This window comes from Haemorhous mexicanus, chromosome 7 (genome assembly GCF_027477595.1).
Source record: "Haemorhous mexicanus isolate bHaeMex1 chromosome 7, bHaeMex1.pri, whole genome shotgun sequence".
Lineage (NCBI taxonomy): Eukaryota > Metazoa > Chordata > Aves > Passeriformes > Fringillidae > Haemorhous > Haemorhous mexicanus.
Window position 1 is genome coordinate 3331128 of NC_082347.1, and position 13597 is coordinate 3344724.

At 49.6% G+C, this 13597-nt stretch overlaps 1 protein-coding gene across 2 annotated transcripts in view; it reads left to right on the top strand.

Annotated features, from left to right (window-relative positions):
* Positions 1 to 13597, top strand: part of LOC132329644 (hexokinase-1) — a 45259-nt gene that overhangs the window by 27099 nt on the left and 4563 nt on the right. For both annotated transcript variants that reach the window (XM_059850881.1, XM_059850882.1), the window contains exons 6-16: positions 822 to 921; positions 1008 to 1191; positions 1367 to 1522; positions 3156 to 3389; positions 6227 to 6531; positions 7039 to 7187; positions 7288 to 7407; positions 8276 to 8371; positions 9071 to 9170; positions 11358 to 11541; positions 13280 to 13435. In XM_059850881.1, coding sequence (XP_059706864.1) covers positions 822 to 921; positions 1008 to 1191; positions 1367 to 1522; positions 3156 to 3389; positions 6227 to 6531; positions 7039 to 7187; positions 7288 to 7407; positions 8276 to 8371; positions 9071 to 9170; positions 11358 to 11541; positions 13280 to 13435 — 1784 coding nt within the window. The remainder of the gene's footprint in view (positions 1 to 821; positions 922 to 1007; positions 1192 to 1366; positions 1523 to 3155; positions 3390 to 6226; positions 6532 to 7038; positions 7188 to 7287; positions 7408 to 8275; positions 8372 to 9070; positions 9171 to 11357; positions 11542 to 13279; positions 13436 to 13597) is intronic.

Here is a 13597-nt window from a genome sequence, read left to right on the forward strand (position 1 = left end):
CTTTTCTTTCCTGCCTGTGTGAGAGCAGACCTGTGCTCTCTGGAGTGATCCTGGTGCTGTTTCATTGCTTGCATTAGTCTGCTCTCACTGCCTTCTTGGGTACGTGGGATGGGGAGCTGGCAGACAGAACAGGGAATGTTTTAAAAGATGAGCTGTGGTATTCAGACAGATTATTTGTCTCCTGTTCCTTGTGAAACTCTTTGCTGAAAGGAAACTGGTGAGGAACAGGAGCAACGTTTTCCAGAGCAGCCCTGTGGCCCAAGCTGTTGGAATTTGAAATGTAGGGAATTCTCAGAACTTTGGGCCTGTCAGGCAAAGTTTAGAATTAAACACAGTATTTGATCTGAGACCTTGGGAAAGGCTCCCAAACTAAGGTGCTAAAAACAACAATGTGGATTTATAGTTTGAAGCAGAAACACCTTAAGCTAAGTGGAGGAAAGCTTAGAGTTTAAGATATAAAAGTAGCTACAAGGGTAAACAAGAAGTTTAGAATGCAGCATTGTAGGTTTGTGTGTCATAACATAGTTGGCTAAGAAAGCTTACACTGTAGCATGAATCCATAAGACAAAATATTTAAGGATTGAGTCAGAAACATATGTGGTGTTTTATTAGTCAATAAATCCTTAAAAGGCCTTGTAACTAGGGGTCTTGTGACCTCCTGAGCCATGCAGCAAAGATGTGTGCCGAACTCACCCTTCCTACCTACGTAGAAGATAAAAAAATAAACCACATCATCAGAACCAACTCAGAGGTCCTGTCTCTAACTCATTCAAAGCTCCTTCCAAAATCTCCCTACCAAGCCATGTCCTGTTGCTCCCCAGGACTACGATGCAGACATCATGGCTGTGGTGAACGACACCGTGGGCACCATGATGACCTGTGGCTTTGACGACCAGCGCTGCGAAGTCGGCCTGATCATCGGTAACGCTCGGGGCGGGCTGGGGCTGCTCTGCCTCTGCCTCTGCCTGCCCTGCCCGGTCAGCACCTCCTGCTCTCCTTCCCCCCAGGCACGGGCACCAACGCCTGCTACATGGAGGAGATGAGGCACATCGACCTGGTGGAGGGGGACGAGGGCAGGATGTGCATTAACACCGAGTGGGGGGCCTTCGGGGACGACGGCTCGCTGGAGGACATCAGGACCGAGTTCGATCGAGAGATTGACCGCGGATCCCTTAATCCTGGGAAGCAGCTGTGAGTCATTTGTGGACATTTGTTTTCTGTTCTGTGCCCCGTTTCCCTCTTGTGTTAGCAATTCTGCAGTTCAGTAAAACACCTCTGACTGGGCCAGGCCTTACGGTGGCATGGCTGGGCTCTGCTCCCCAGTGTTGCCCGTGGTGTCGTGGGTGACTGCTGTCCTCTCCTGCAGGTTTGAGAAGATGGTCAGTGGGCTGTACATGGGGGAGCTGGTAAGGCTCATCCTGGTGAAGATGGCCAAGGAGGGGCTGCTCTTTGAGGGGAGAATCACTCCTGAGCTTCTCACCAAAGGGAAGTTTGAGACAAAGCATGTTTCTGCCATTGAAAAGTGAGTAATGTATCCCTTTTCACTCCTTGGGCTTCACGGTGACTCTGAATGTTGATTTTCCTGCTCTTTTTGCTTTGTGGGCAAGTGTGCTGCTTAGGGAGTGTCTGCCATTCTCTACTGCCTGCACAGAGCTGGCATGTGGGCACCCCCAGCAGACTGTCTGTGCCTTCCTCCCCAAGATTTCTCCCTTCTTCTGTGTTGGGAAGAACTCTGAAGTCTGCCAGTCCACACAGCTTTCAGGGTAGGAGCTGTAGTACCTCTCTTGCTGCTCACAGAGTTGGTACCCTGCAGCTAAACATGGGAGTGAGTTGGCTTAGTGCCTCCTAGCAAATGCTTGTGCTGCTCCTTGCTGTATCCCTGGGATTGCTGGGCAGAAGGAAAACAAGTGTGACAAGGCAGAGCATTCAGTCTCGTAGGCAGGGCCGGGTGCTGCACAGTGACCTCTGAGCTATGTGCCAGTTGGTTTCTTAGAGTGTCATCACCCCTTTGGTCAGTACTCACAGGCTCTTCCTCCCTGTGTTTTTAAAATTCACATCACTGGGATAGTTTGTACCATAGTCATTGGGCTGGATTTTCTCTTTGAAATGGCAAGTATGACTCCAAGGGAACAGCCAGCAACTTCTATAATGCCTGTTCCTCCTGCCACAGTTTACTCCTCTCCCTGCAGACCATGTTATCTGAACAGCTTTTCATTAAATGTGTATGTTCAGTTGTTTTAACCACAGAGGTCTGTGTTGTGGACCAAGGTAATGTTGAACAGCAGTGAGAAAAATGCAATTATTGAGAAATTCAGTTATGAAGAGCAAAAATTTGCCCTGAAATCCCAACTTACTTCCTGAAGTGGCAGTTTGGTTATAAGTAGGGGGCATATGCCTGTGCAGCTCCAAATTTCTAGCTGGTGCTAGCAAGATGCAAGAGTCCTTAAAAAGATGAATGGAGTGCAGTTAGGGATGACAAGATACATACCCATTGTATTTTTGTCTGGGAGATGGCTGAGCTGGACAAGGAGAAGTTTGGCCAGAAGATTTGCTCTCAGGCTGGATGCTAATGAGGAAAAAAAAAATGCAAGAGGCAGAGATTGATTGGAGTTGTAAAAGCCTGAAAAGAGACCCGTTAGGATGAAATTGCTTAGGCAACTTTTGCTTAGGATTTTGTTTTTCACACTGGGCTTAATTTATCAAGACATGCAAAGGAATGAGTGTGGGATAAGGTGTGTGCTCAGGCCTGTGCTGAATTGTGGGGCTGGTGCTTCATGCTCTAGAGAAGCCATTTGCAGTTTAAAGCATCACTGTAATGAAAAAACATTTCAGTTCCTCCAGGTCCTCCCCATGGTGCGGCTGCTGTGGTGCCTGGAATTGCATTGTTTGTAGGTGGCATGTTTGCACCAGGAGCCCTGCTTTAGTGGAGCCATGCTTTAGTGGAGCCATGCTTTAGTGGAAAGCTTTCCATCTGTGAATGAATGCATGTTCAGAGCATTTCTTTTCAAGCCTCGTGGAGCGTTCCAGTCCAGATCTCTAAGAAATGTTCTTTCTAACTTTCTCAAACCCCAGGCAGGCAGGGACACCCATGTCTGGACGTTCCTCAGTCCTGCAGCCCAGCACACGCCCACTGAGGAGTCCCCTTTGCTTTGCAGGAGCAAAGAAGGTCTGAACAAAGCCAAAGAGATCCTGACCCGGCTGGGGGTGGAGCCGTCCCACGAGGACTGCATCGCTGTGCAGCACGTCTGCACCATCGTGTCCTTCCGCTCTGCCAACCTGGTGGCCTCCACGCTGGGTGCCATCCTCAACCAGCTGAGGGACAACAAGGGCGTGGGCCGCCTGCGCACCACCGTGGGCGTGGACGGCTCCCTCTACAAGATGCACCCACAGTGAGTGCCCCTGCCACTGGCACTTCTCCTGCCACGGGCTCTGCTTTGCAAAGGGGTCGTCCCAGGACATCACCCAAGTGGGCTCTGGTTTGCCTGTGATTCCAGGATATCACCCAGGCAGGCTCTGGTTTGTCTGTTGTCCCAGGACATCACCCAGGCAGGCTCTGGTTTGTCTGTGGTCCCAGGATATCACCCAGGCAGGCTCTGGTTTGTCTGTGATTCCAGGGCATCACCCAGGCAGGCTCTGGTTTGTCTGTTGTCCCAGAGCATCACCCAGGCAGGCTCTGGTTTGCCTGTGGTCCCAGGGCATCACCCAGGCAGGCTCTGGTTTGTCTGTGGTCCCAGGATATCACCCAGGCAGGCTCTGGTTTGTCTGTGGTCCCAGGACATCACCCAAGTGGGCTCTGGTTTGCCTGTGATTCCAGGGCATCACCCAGGCAGGCTCTGGTTTGTCTGTGGTCCCAGGATATCACCCAGGCAGGCTCTGGTTTGTCTGTTGTCCCAGGGCATCACCCAGGCAGGCTCTGGTTTGCCTGTGGTCCCAGGACATCACCCAGGCAGGCTCTGGTTTGTCTGTTGTTCCAGGGCATCACCCAGGCGGGCTCTGGTTTGTCTGTGGTCCCAGGGCATCACCCAGGCAGGCTCTGGTTTGTCTGTGGTCCCAGGGCATCACCCAGGCAGGCTCTGGTTTGCCTGTGGTCCCGGGACATCACCCAGGGGGCTCTGGTTTGTCTGTGGTCCCAGGACATCACCCAGGCAGGCTCTGGTTTGTCTGTTGTCCCAGGATATCACCCAGGGGGCTCTGGTTTGCCTGTGGTCCCAGGGCATCACCCAGGGGGCTCTGGTTTGCCTGTGGTCCCAGGATATCACCCAGGCGGGCTGTGAGATGATGAACCCAAACTGTGGGCACAGGGGTTCAGGTCTGAGCTGGGAATCTTGGGGGAAAGGAGAGATGTCTTTTAAGTGAAGGAAAGAAGCAAAACCCTGAGTGACTGGTTACTGCAATGTCAGGGAAAACTAGGATGGGCTGAGTAGATAGCTTAAGGTATCCCCAAGAGACCTCTTGGGAGGAGAGTTTCTTTGTATAAAATACTAATTTGTGCCCATTGATTGGGCTGTGAGGGGACCTGCATTAATTCACCTTCACCTCCATTTCCAGTTCAATGCCCACTCCTAACCCTATTTTTGCCAGTTGTTTCTGAAGATACACTTGGAAACCAGGGGGGGAAAAAATAGTGCTTAGATTTCTGTGGCCTTTAAAAAACCAGCTTTGTCCTGTTTTCCCCATCTTGAAAGTTACACTTTTAGTGAAACAGGTTTATAGATTTATGTAGAAATCAGTAAATTATATTTATGGGGAAACTTCTGAAAGGAAGAAGTATGCTTAATGTTTCATTTTCAGTTTCTCATTATTTGTTGAAAAAGATATTTTCCTCTGTTAAAGAAAACCATAGAACAGAAAAATTTCCAAGAGTGCTGTTCTGACTAGCTTTTCCAGATTGGGCAAAGTCTGGGAATTGTTAAGATAATGAACATGGACAATTTTGGTTTCTTAACTGTTTCCCTCACCATCTAAACCAGTGAGTTCAGGAGAGGGAATTGGAGCAGCGTTGCAGCCAGGGAGTTTCTCCCATCCAGGATCAGGTTCAGGGAATGAGACTGATGCTCTCCCCTGCTTTTTGCTGGCTTTGCTTAGAAATTTGGGAGGAAGGAGGGTGGAAGAAATGAGAAATTCAGGAGGAAGGAGAAGTGGGGAAGAACTCTTCTCTGGCAGTTTTCCTACTTGGGAGGCTGTAGTTAGTTTGAGCATGGTGAGTTTGCCCACTCCTCTTGATTGGGTTGGCGTTGGCAGTGCAGGTTTTGGTGGGAAGGGCAGTGCAGGTTTTGGTGGGAAGGGCAGTGCAGATTCTGGGGTGGATGCAGTGTAGATTTTGGGGCGAAGGATGACGCATATTCCGGGGGGATGAGTGCAGATTTTATTACTGGGCAGTGCAGATTTTGGGGGGGGATGCAGTGCAGATTTTGGGGTGGATGCAGTGCAGATTTTGGTGGGAAGGGTAGTGCAGATTCTGGGGTGGATGCAGTGCAGATTTTGGTAGGAAGGATGATGCATGTTCCAGGGGGGATCAGTGCAGATTTTATTACTGGGCAGTGCAGATTTTGGGGGGGGATGCAGTGCAGATTTTGGGGTGGATGCAGTGCAGATTTTGGGGGGGGATGCAGTGCAGATTTTGGGGCGAAGGATGACGCATATTCCAGGGGGGATGAGTGCAGATTTTAGGACTGGGCAGTGCAGATTTTTGGGGGTAAGGGCAGTGCAGATTTTGAGGGTAAGGGCAGTGAAGATTTTGGGGGGTGGCACCGCAGGTTTTGCAGGGAAGGGTAGTGCAGATTTTGGGGGTGATGCAGCACAGATTTTGGTGGGAAGGGCAGTGCAGATTCTGGGGGATGCAGCACAGATTCTGGGGGGGATGCCGTGCAGGTTTTGCAGGGAAGGGCAGTGCAGATTTTGGGGGTGATGCAGCACAGATTTTGGTGGGAAGGGCAGCGCAGATTCTGGGGGATGCAGCGCAGATTCTGGGGGGGATGCCACGCAGGTTTTGGTGGGAAGGGCAGCGCAGATTCTGGGGGATGCAGCACAGATTCTGGGGGGGGATGCCGCGCAGGTTTTGCAGGGAAGGGCAGTGCAGATTTTGGTGGGGAGCAGTGTAGATTTTGGGGGTGATGCAGCACAGATTTTGGTGGGAAGGGCAGCCCATATTCTGGGGGGGGGATACAGCGCAGATTTAGGGACGGGGCAGTGCAGAGGCCGGGCTTGCAGCCTCCCCTCCCCGCAGGTACGCCCGGCGCTTGCACAAGACGACGCGGCGCCTGGTGCCCGACTCGGAGGTGCGGTTCCTGCTGTCGGAGAGCGGCAGCGGCAAGGGCGCGGCCATGGTGACGGCCGTGGCGTACCGGCTGGCCGAGCAGCACCGCCTCATCGACGAGACCCTGGCCGAGTTCAAGCTCACCCACGAGCAGCTGCTGCAGGTGAAGAAGAGGATGAGGGCGGAGATGGAGGCGGGGCTGAAGAAGAAGACTCACGACACCGCCAAAGTGAAGATGCTGCCCACCTTCGTGCGCAGCACGCCGGATGGGACAGGTAGAGCGCGCTCTCGCTGCAGTGGGGATGCTGGCTGGGCTGCAGCCCCAAAACTGGCTCCCAGTTGTCAAAGCTGAGCAGATCTGGTGCAACCAAAGAGGAGCCTGAGCTGTACAAAGGAGGAGATCTCAGTGCTGGCCCCTGTGCTGGTTGCTGGCAGCCTGATCCTGTGTCCTTACCTCTGGGTGCAAGCAAAGTCACAGCTGGAGAGGGGAAACCACAGCTGGGATCATAAACCCAAACCCAAAGTACCCATTACTTGGGGTACTTTGCATTTCAGGGTGGCTGGCCAAATTTCAGCTCTCTCTCAGGGAACAGTTGTGTGAATCCTTTTTCCCTTGTTGATTTAAAGGAAAACAAAATAATCAGAGCAGCATCCAAAGTCGCCTTTTGATGACGATCTTCCCAACTGAGTTTTTAGGAGATTTTCTATCAAAATACTTTGAGAGAAGCATTTCTTCAGATTTTACTTCTGGTTCTCCAAATATACACACATTTTTTTTACAGAGAATGGAGACTTTCTGGCACTTGACCTCGGAGGGACAAACTTTAGAGTTTTGCTGGTGAAAATCCGCAGTGGTAAAAGGAGAACGGTTGAGATGCACAACAAGATCTATGCCATTCCCATAGAGGTGATGCAGGGAACAGGAGAAGAGGTATTTGTGTTTCTCTTTGGCTGCACTGCTGCTTTTAAAATAACTCCTTAAGAGCACATAACATGTACAACTTCAAACATTTTGACTTTTCTCTTCAAAGCTGTTTGATCACATCGTTACCTGCATTTCTGACTTTCTGGATTATATGGGGATAAAAGGAGCACGTCTTCCTCTTGGCTTCACCTTTTCCTTCCCTTGCAAGCAGACCAGTCTGGATGCTGTAAGTCCCTTAGTATCTTTTCAATCTGCTTCTGTGCTTATACCAGCCAGACCTGGTTTCTGTGCCTTCATGGCATCCACGTGACACTTACAGGAAGGTCACACGAGGGGAAGGTTCCTGTGCTGACCCTGACCAGTACAGTTGCTCCTATAAATAGTCCCTTTAAGGGTAGTAATGCAAATGCTGTCTGTGGCTGTGACAGATAAGAGCATTTAAATTTTCCATGCTGGTCATAGCCCTTGTATAAGGCATTATGTTTTTTCCAAATGTGTAAACCTTCTGGTCTGTGACACTTCCCTGGTTCTACAAGCAGTAAGCAAAAGCCCATCCCTGCTGCCAGTGCCTACTCCCAGATGATCTTGTCTCACTGGATGGAGTGGTTGCACCAGAGTCTGTCTGTGGGCTGTGTCACCCTTAGGGTGACAGTGTGGCCTGCAGCACATCCCTGACAAAGGGACTTGTGTTCTTTGCACTTATGTGTTTAATTTCTTCATTGCCACATCCTTACCCCAACCTCTGCAGCTCTTAATAGTTTCCTGTGTGCTTAGCTGGGGTTTCTTTTAAGAAAGGCATATTTTCTATAACACTTTTTTTGAGTTTGTTGCTCCTGTCACCTCTTTTTTTTTTTTTTTTTTTTTCTAGTTTGTTGCATTGCTCTGGAAATTTAGAGCCCAATCACAATTAGTTGTTTTTGATGCAAATTCAACATACTGAAGAGATATTCCTTTTCATACCAATACTCAAACTCTTCTGTAAAACATCACACTAAAGTGATGTTTTACAGAAGAGTTTGAGTATTTGAGATGTTAAGTGTACAGAATAACATCTGAGTCCTAGCAACTTGATAACCTCTTTTCTTGCTTTATAGGGTATCCTTCTCAATTGGACAAAAGGCTTCAAAGCTACAGACTGTGAGGGAGAAGATGTGGTATATTTACTTAGAGAAGGAATTAAAAGAAGAGAGGTGAATTTTCTTTCTTTTTTTCCTCATTCTACTCCTCTCCAGACTTGACAGACCTTGTGAGTCAGGCTGGCTCCCTCCCACAGGATCTGTGTGCCTTGTAGACAGAGGCTGTGCCTCCTGTCTTGCACAGAAGATTGTTTTTCCCCAGAGGCTTCTGACTTTCCACATTTGCCAGAACTTTCCAGGCTTCTTTCAAGCTCTGTGGCTATTTCCACATGCATGGAGAAAGGAGGAGTTTTTGAAATGGTGACTGTAGGAATGCACCTCCGTGCACCCTAAAGGACAGTTTTCTCCTCCTCTTCTTGATCTTGAAAAAGCCTCAACCAGTTTAGCCAAAACTTTCTAGCAAGGGAAGAAGAACAGCCCGAGAAAGGTGTTAATTTTGCACAGATCTTATCAGCCAATGAAAAGCAAGTCTTAAAAGCTTTGTTACTGGAATTGCTGCACAATTGCTGTGATACTGAATGTTTATACCATGTGCCTGTGTAAAAAATGTGTGCTTCAACATACTTAAGCCAGGGATAAACTTAATTCTGTACCAGTCTGTCCCAGGTAGAGCACATACCCCAACTGCCTGCTGGTTTGCCTGTGTGAAATGAGGCTGGTGATTTCAGTTGTTTTCACTGTGTTTCTGCATCATCCCCTTTGGTGGGAGGGACTCACTGCTATTTTCTCCCTGCTGTTTTCTCTCTCCCAAAGGAATTTGACTTGGATGTGGTGGCTGTGGTGAATGACACAGTGGGCACAATGATGACTTGTGCTTATGAAGATCCAAACTGTGAAATTGGGCTCATTGTGGGTACGTGTTAGAGCTGCTTTTTATTAAACAGCACATCTGTGTCCTCATGGAGGCATCCCTGTGGTTAACTGAAAATAAGTCTAGGATATATGGGAATAAAGGAGAGCAAAATTCAACAGCCAGCTTAGTTCTGTCCACAATCAGTCGAGATGAGCAGAGGCTGTGATGCACTATAAATCCTGCCTGTTTTAGCTGGTAAAGGCACAGTGCTGCTGGGGAGGAGAGCAGATGTGGCCTCGGGGAGCCTCAGTAACTCCTGTTCAGCCTGGCAGAGTGTCCCTGCTGGGGTGCTCTGGTGGCCCACAGCTTTGCTCAAGCGAGTGGTTGTCACTATAGGACATGAAACAACACGAGTGCACACACTGCTGTTCTCAAGGTGAAAAAAGGGGAAGTTTATTTTCTGACTCCAACATTTGTAGATTTTCAAAAGTGACAGTGGATTGGAGGGTGACAGTGCCACCTCTCCAATGACACTGGACAAACCAACAGTCTATCAAGCTTTTCCTCTTCTATAAAAGAATGCAAAACTATAAGTTATTTACAAAAAGTGTGTGAAAAAAATTTGTTACAAGAATGTAAACATCAGAAAGCTTAGAAAATCTTAAATCAGGGCGACAAGTGGTCTCTCAAAATAAAGCTGCAAAGTGCAGCCACAATTCCCAGATGGCATGTGCTGGAGAGCTGTGACAGCCTGAGCACAGACACACAGCTCCCTTCCCAGCAGTGAGGCAGCTGAAGGAATTCCACAGGCTGCTGCCTTTGCAAATGCCACCTTGGGCAGCCTGAGTCACGGGGCAGTGTGGATTCCCAGAGCTCTCCAGAGGAATGAATTCTCCATGGGAGGGAAGGGGACAAGCCACCTGCAAGCTTTAGGAATGCTCTCAGCTGGGAGGTGGCTTGTAGGAAAATAAAACACCACCAGTTTCTCCTGCAGACAGCTGGAAAGCATCCAGGATGAGTCAGCAGGGTGCAGTGTGGGTAGGAAGCTGTGCCTGAGCAGCTCCATCGTGGCTGTTTGCAGGAACCAGAGCTCCCTGCAGGAAGGACAGCGTGTCCTTGGGGTGCTCAGACACCCCCTGGGGACTGTCCACTGCAGCCCTGCCAGGTCTGCTGTGCAGCCAGCGTGTCTGTGTGCACAGAGAGCACCAGAGGGGGCCTGGGCACCTCTGGGATCATGGGAATGAGAGCCCCAGGGCTCTGACAGCTCCCTCTGCCCTGCCTGGCTGACAGCACCTGAGGGAGCCTGGGCACTGGTGGCAACCTGCAGTTGGGTTTGGTCTGGTTTGCTCCTGCAAACCTGGCTCTCAGCCTGCAAACCCAGACATTCCCCTTGCCAAACCCTGTGCTGGGGCTCAGCTCTCCTGCAGCAGGGGAGTACTGTGGGAGGATCTATTTTAGCTCAGACTGTATTGATGTAATTCCCTAAAAACATGGCAAAGGAAAACAGACGTGCTGTAGCAACTGCTAAATCATCTGGGATGCAGGATTTAATGAGAGTTTAAGTGACTTCAAGAGAACTTTTGCCCTGGTAGCAGATAAAGCTGCCTCTCTTTGCTAATAAGGCTTTCCTCCCTAAAGACCTCTGTGTACATGGAGCACTTTGCCACACTCCTTAGGTTCCTCTTTGAAGAAATATCAGATATGGCCTCATCTCAAGATGGAAGTAACCTTCCTGCTGGAGAAAATAAGCAATTAAAATCAGAAAAACCCCAAGCAATCAGCTGGCAAAACCCCTGCTGCCTCAGAACTTGCTGAGGTTTCCAGTTCAACATATTTTCCCCTGAATTCTGTGGGTGTGTGGGCTTTGTGGAAGGTGTTCCCAGCTGCAAAATCCAGCTGTCTGCTTCCTGAAGTATTGGGCTCAGAGGCATGTGGGGTTTTGTGTGCTGAAAGGGCTGCCCTGCTCTTCCTCCCTGCAGCGTGGGACCCTCAGCCCAGCTGTCCTGGGTGAGCTTTTTCTCTGAGCCACCCTGAGCAATGCACCACAGGAGTCATGTTCTCCTTCAGCTTAGGGCTGCTGAAGAGTCAGGGTTTGGTGGTTTTTTTGGTGATGTTTCAAATGATGATTCAACTACTTCTTTCAGAAAAAAAAACCAGATTCAAGATCCCCCCCAGAAGGTTTGTCAGGTGTGGCTTTAGCCTTGTTTTGTCCCAACCAAAGATAACCTCGGTGTTTGTTTGTTTCAGGAACGGGCAGCAATGCCTGCTACATGGAGGAGATGAGGAACATAGAGATGGTGGATGGTGAGCAGGGCAGGATGTGTGTGAACACAGAGTGGGGAGCCTTCGGGGACAACGGCTGCCTGGATGACATCAGGACAATCTATGACAAAGCAGTCGATGACTTCTCCCTGAATGCTGGCAAGCAGAGGTACTGCAGCACAAGTGGGTGCTGGGCCTGTCAGCCTGGCTGCCTTCAGTGCTTTTAAGGCAGAACTGGGTTTGTCCCAGCTGAGAAAGGAGAGGCTGAGAGTGGAGAATGACTGCAGTCCTGCTATCCTGTGGGATCTCCCCTTTCTGTGCTTTTCCTGGACAATGCTTTTTTGTCACTTGTTTGCTGCCATGGGACTCCACAGCAGAGCTTTTGGTGAGGACTTCAAAAGTCTTGAAATTATGAAGAGACCCTTTTTCTCATCCTGTGCTGTATGGAGGGGGATAAGATGGCTAGTCCTTCTTTTACTCTGAGTCTCAGGTTAATTTCTTTTAGCTGAACTTTTTGTAGAGGGCTGTGTCTGTGGAAGTCCTGAGCTCACAGCAGCTGGCATGGTTAAATCTTGGAGCTGCTCACTGGAAAGCAGTCAGGAGCTCTCAAGCACTTGCAGCCAGCTCTTGTTTCAGACAATTTTCTGGATGGGATAGGTCGTGTTAGAGGGCCTGCCTTTCTTGCTTCTGGAGTTTGGTCCCCTTTTTGGGGCTCAGCTTTTGTTTGGGCAAGTGCTTCCCTCTCCTCTTCAAGAAAAAGTTGACAAGGAGGTGTACCCAGTACCCAGCACTGCTAAAACTGGGCTGAGACTGTTGCTTGCTAGGACTACAATCTTTCATCATTTCTTTGCAGCAGTGCTTTGATGCCAGGAGCTTTTTAAAAGATTTTGTGACTAGAGTAAATCTGCCCACAAAATCCTGAGGAATACAGACAAGCTGGCAAGTCCCACAGGAAGCTCTTTAGAAGCTGAGGCTCACACAGACCCAGAGGGGCAGACGTGGAGCGAGCCTGATGCAGCAGCAGAGTTGGCATGGAGTAAGCAGCCAAAGGCAGTAGTGGAGACTGCCAGGGGAATAATTTATTCCAGAGATAGTCAGGCACTCAGGAGGGAGGACACTTGCTGGGTACAAGCTTGAGAGAGCTCATGGTATTAAATGGACTGCATGGCCTGCTTCCAGCAGGATGGCGTGCTGGGCTCTGCTCAGGCCAGGGCACAAACCCTGCTGTGGAGCTTCAGGAGGTGAAATAAAGGATGCATCACTTGAATGCCCTTCTCAGGGAATGGAACTGTTCAGTTCTTGTTGGTAAGGACACAACTTACAGACCCCAAAATGCTCCATTCAAACCAGGAGGGGAGAGAGTGCAAAACACAGCTGAGAACTCCCAACAGAGAAAGCTCAGTGGCTCCATGCAGCAAAATTGCAGGGAAACCATGAGGTACAGTCACTGCAAATGCAGTGTTTTTAAGGGAGTCCTGTGCTTCAAAACCAACCCTGTGCAAGATAAAGGATGGGAAAAACCATGTCCAGCCTGTTCACAGGACCACTGACCTGCAAGCTGGCAAATTGGTGGTCCGGGGTTGGTTTATGCCCTTCAGTTAATTCAAGCACCTGGTGTCCAGTAGGAAACCAGTTGTCCCAAAACCCCAGGGAGGAACCAAGCTGTCTGGAACCCCTCTCAGCCCCCAACTCTGCACACAGGACCCAAGTTTCCCACTTGCAGTCTTGCCTCAGGCTAGAGAGGGGAAATATTTTCCACCTGCAGACAGGATAAGGAATGTCCCAGGAGCGATGCTTGGCCCTGGTACCTGCAGCCCTCCATGCACAGGACACCTGGCTGATAATGATGCTGCCTTTGCACACTTGGGCAGGCTCCCTCTGAGCTGGGCTGCTGTCTTTCCTTGCAGGTATGAGAAGATGATCAGTGGGATGTACCTGGGGGAGATAGTCCGCAATATTTTGATCGACTTCACCAAGCGGGGTTTCCTGTTCCGAGGCCAGATTTCAGAGACACTGAAGACCAGACATATCTTTGAAACCAAGTTCCTTTCTCAGATTGAGAGGTAAGAGCACTGCAAAGGAGGTGAAAGAGTGTAGTAGTGTTCATCTGGTGACACTGCTGGACGGGAGGGACAGCTGGAGAGCGTTGCTTGCTTCTCTGGTGGGAATTTGGTTTTCAGCCTGTGTGTGTGCAGGAGAATTCTTTACAATATCAACTGAATTTC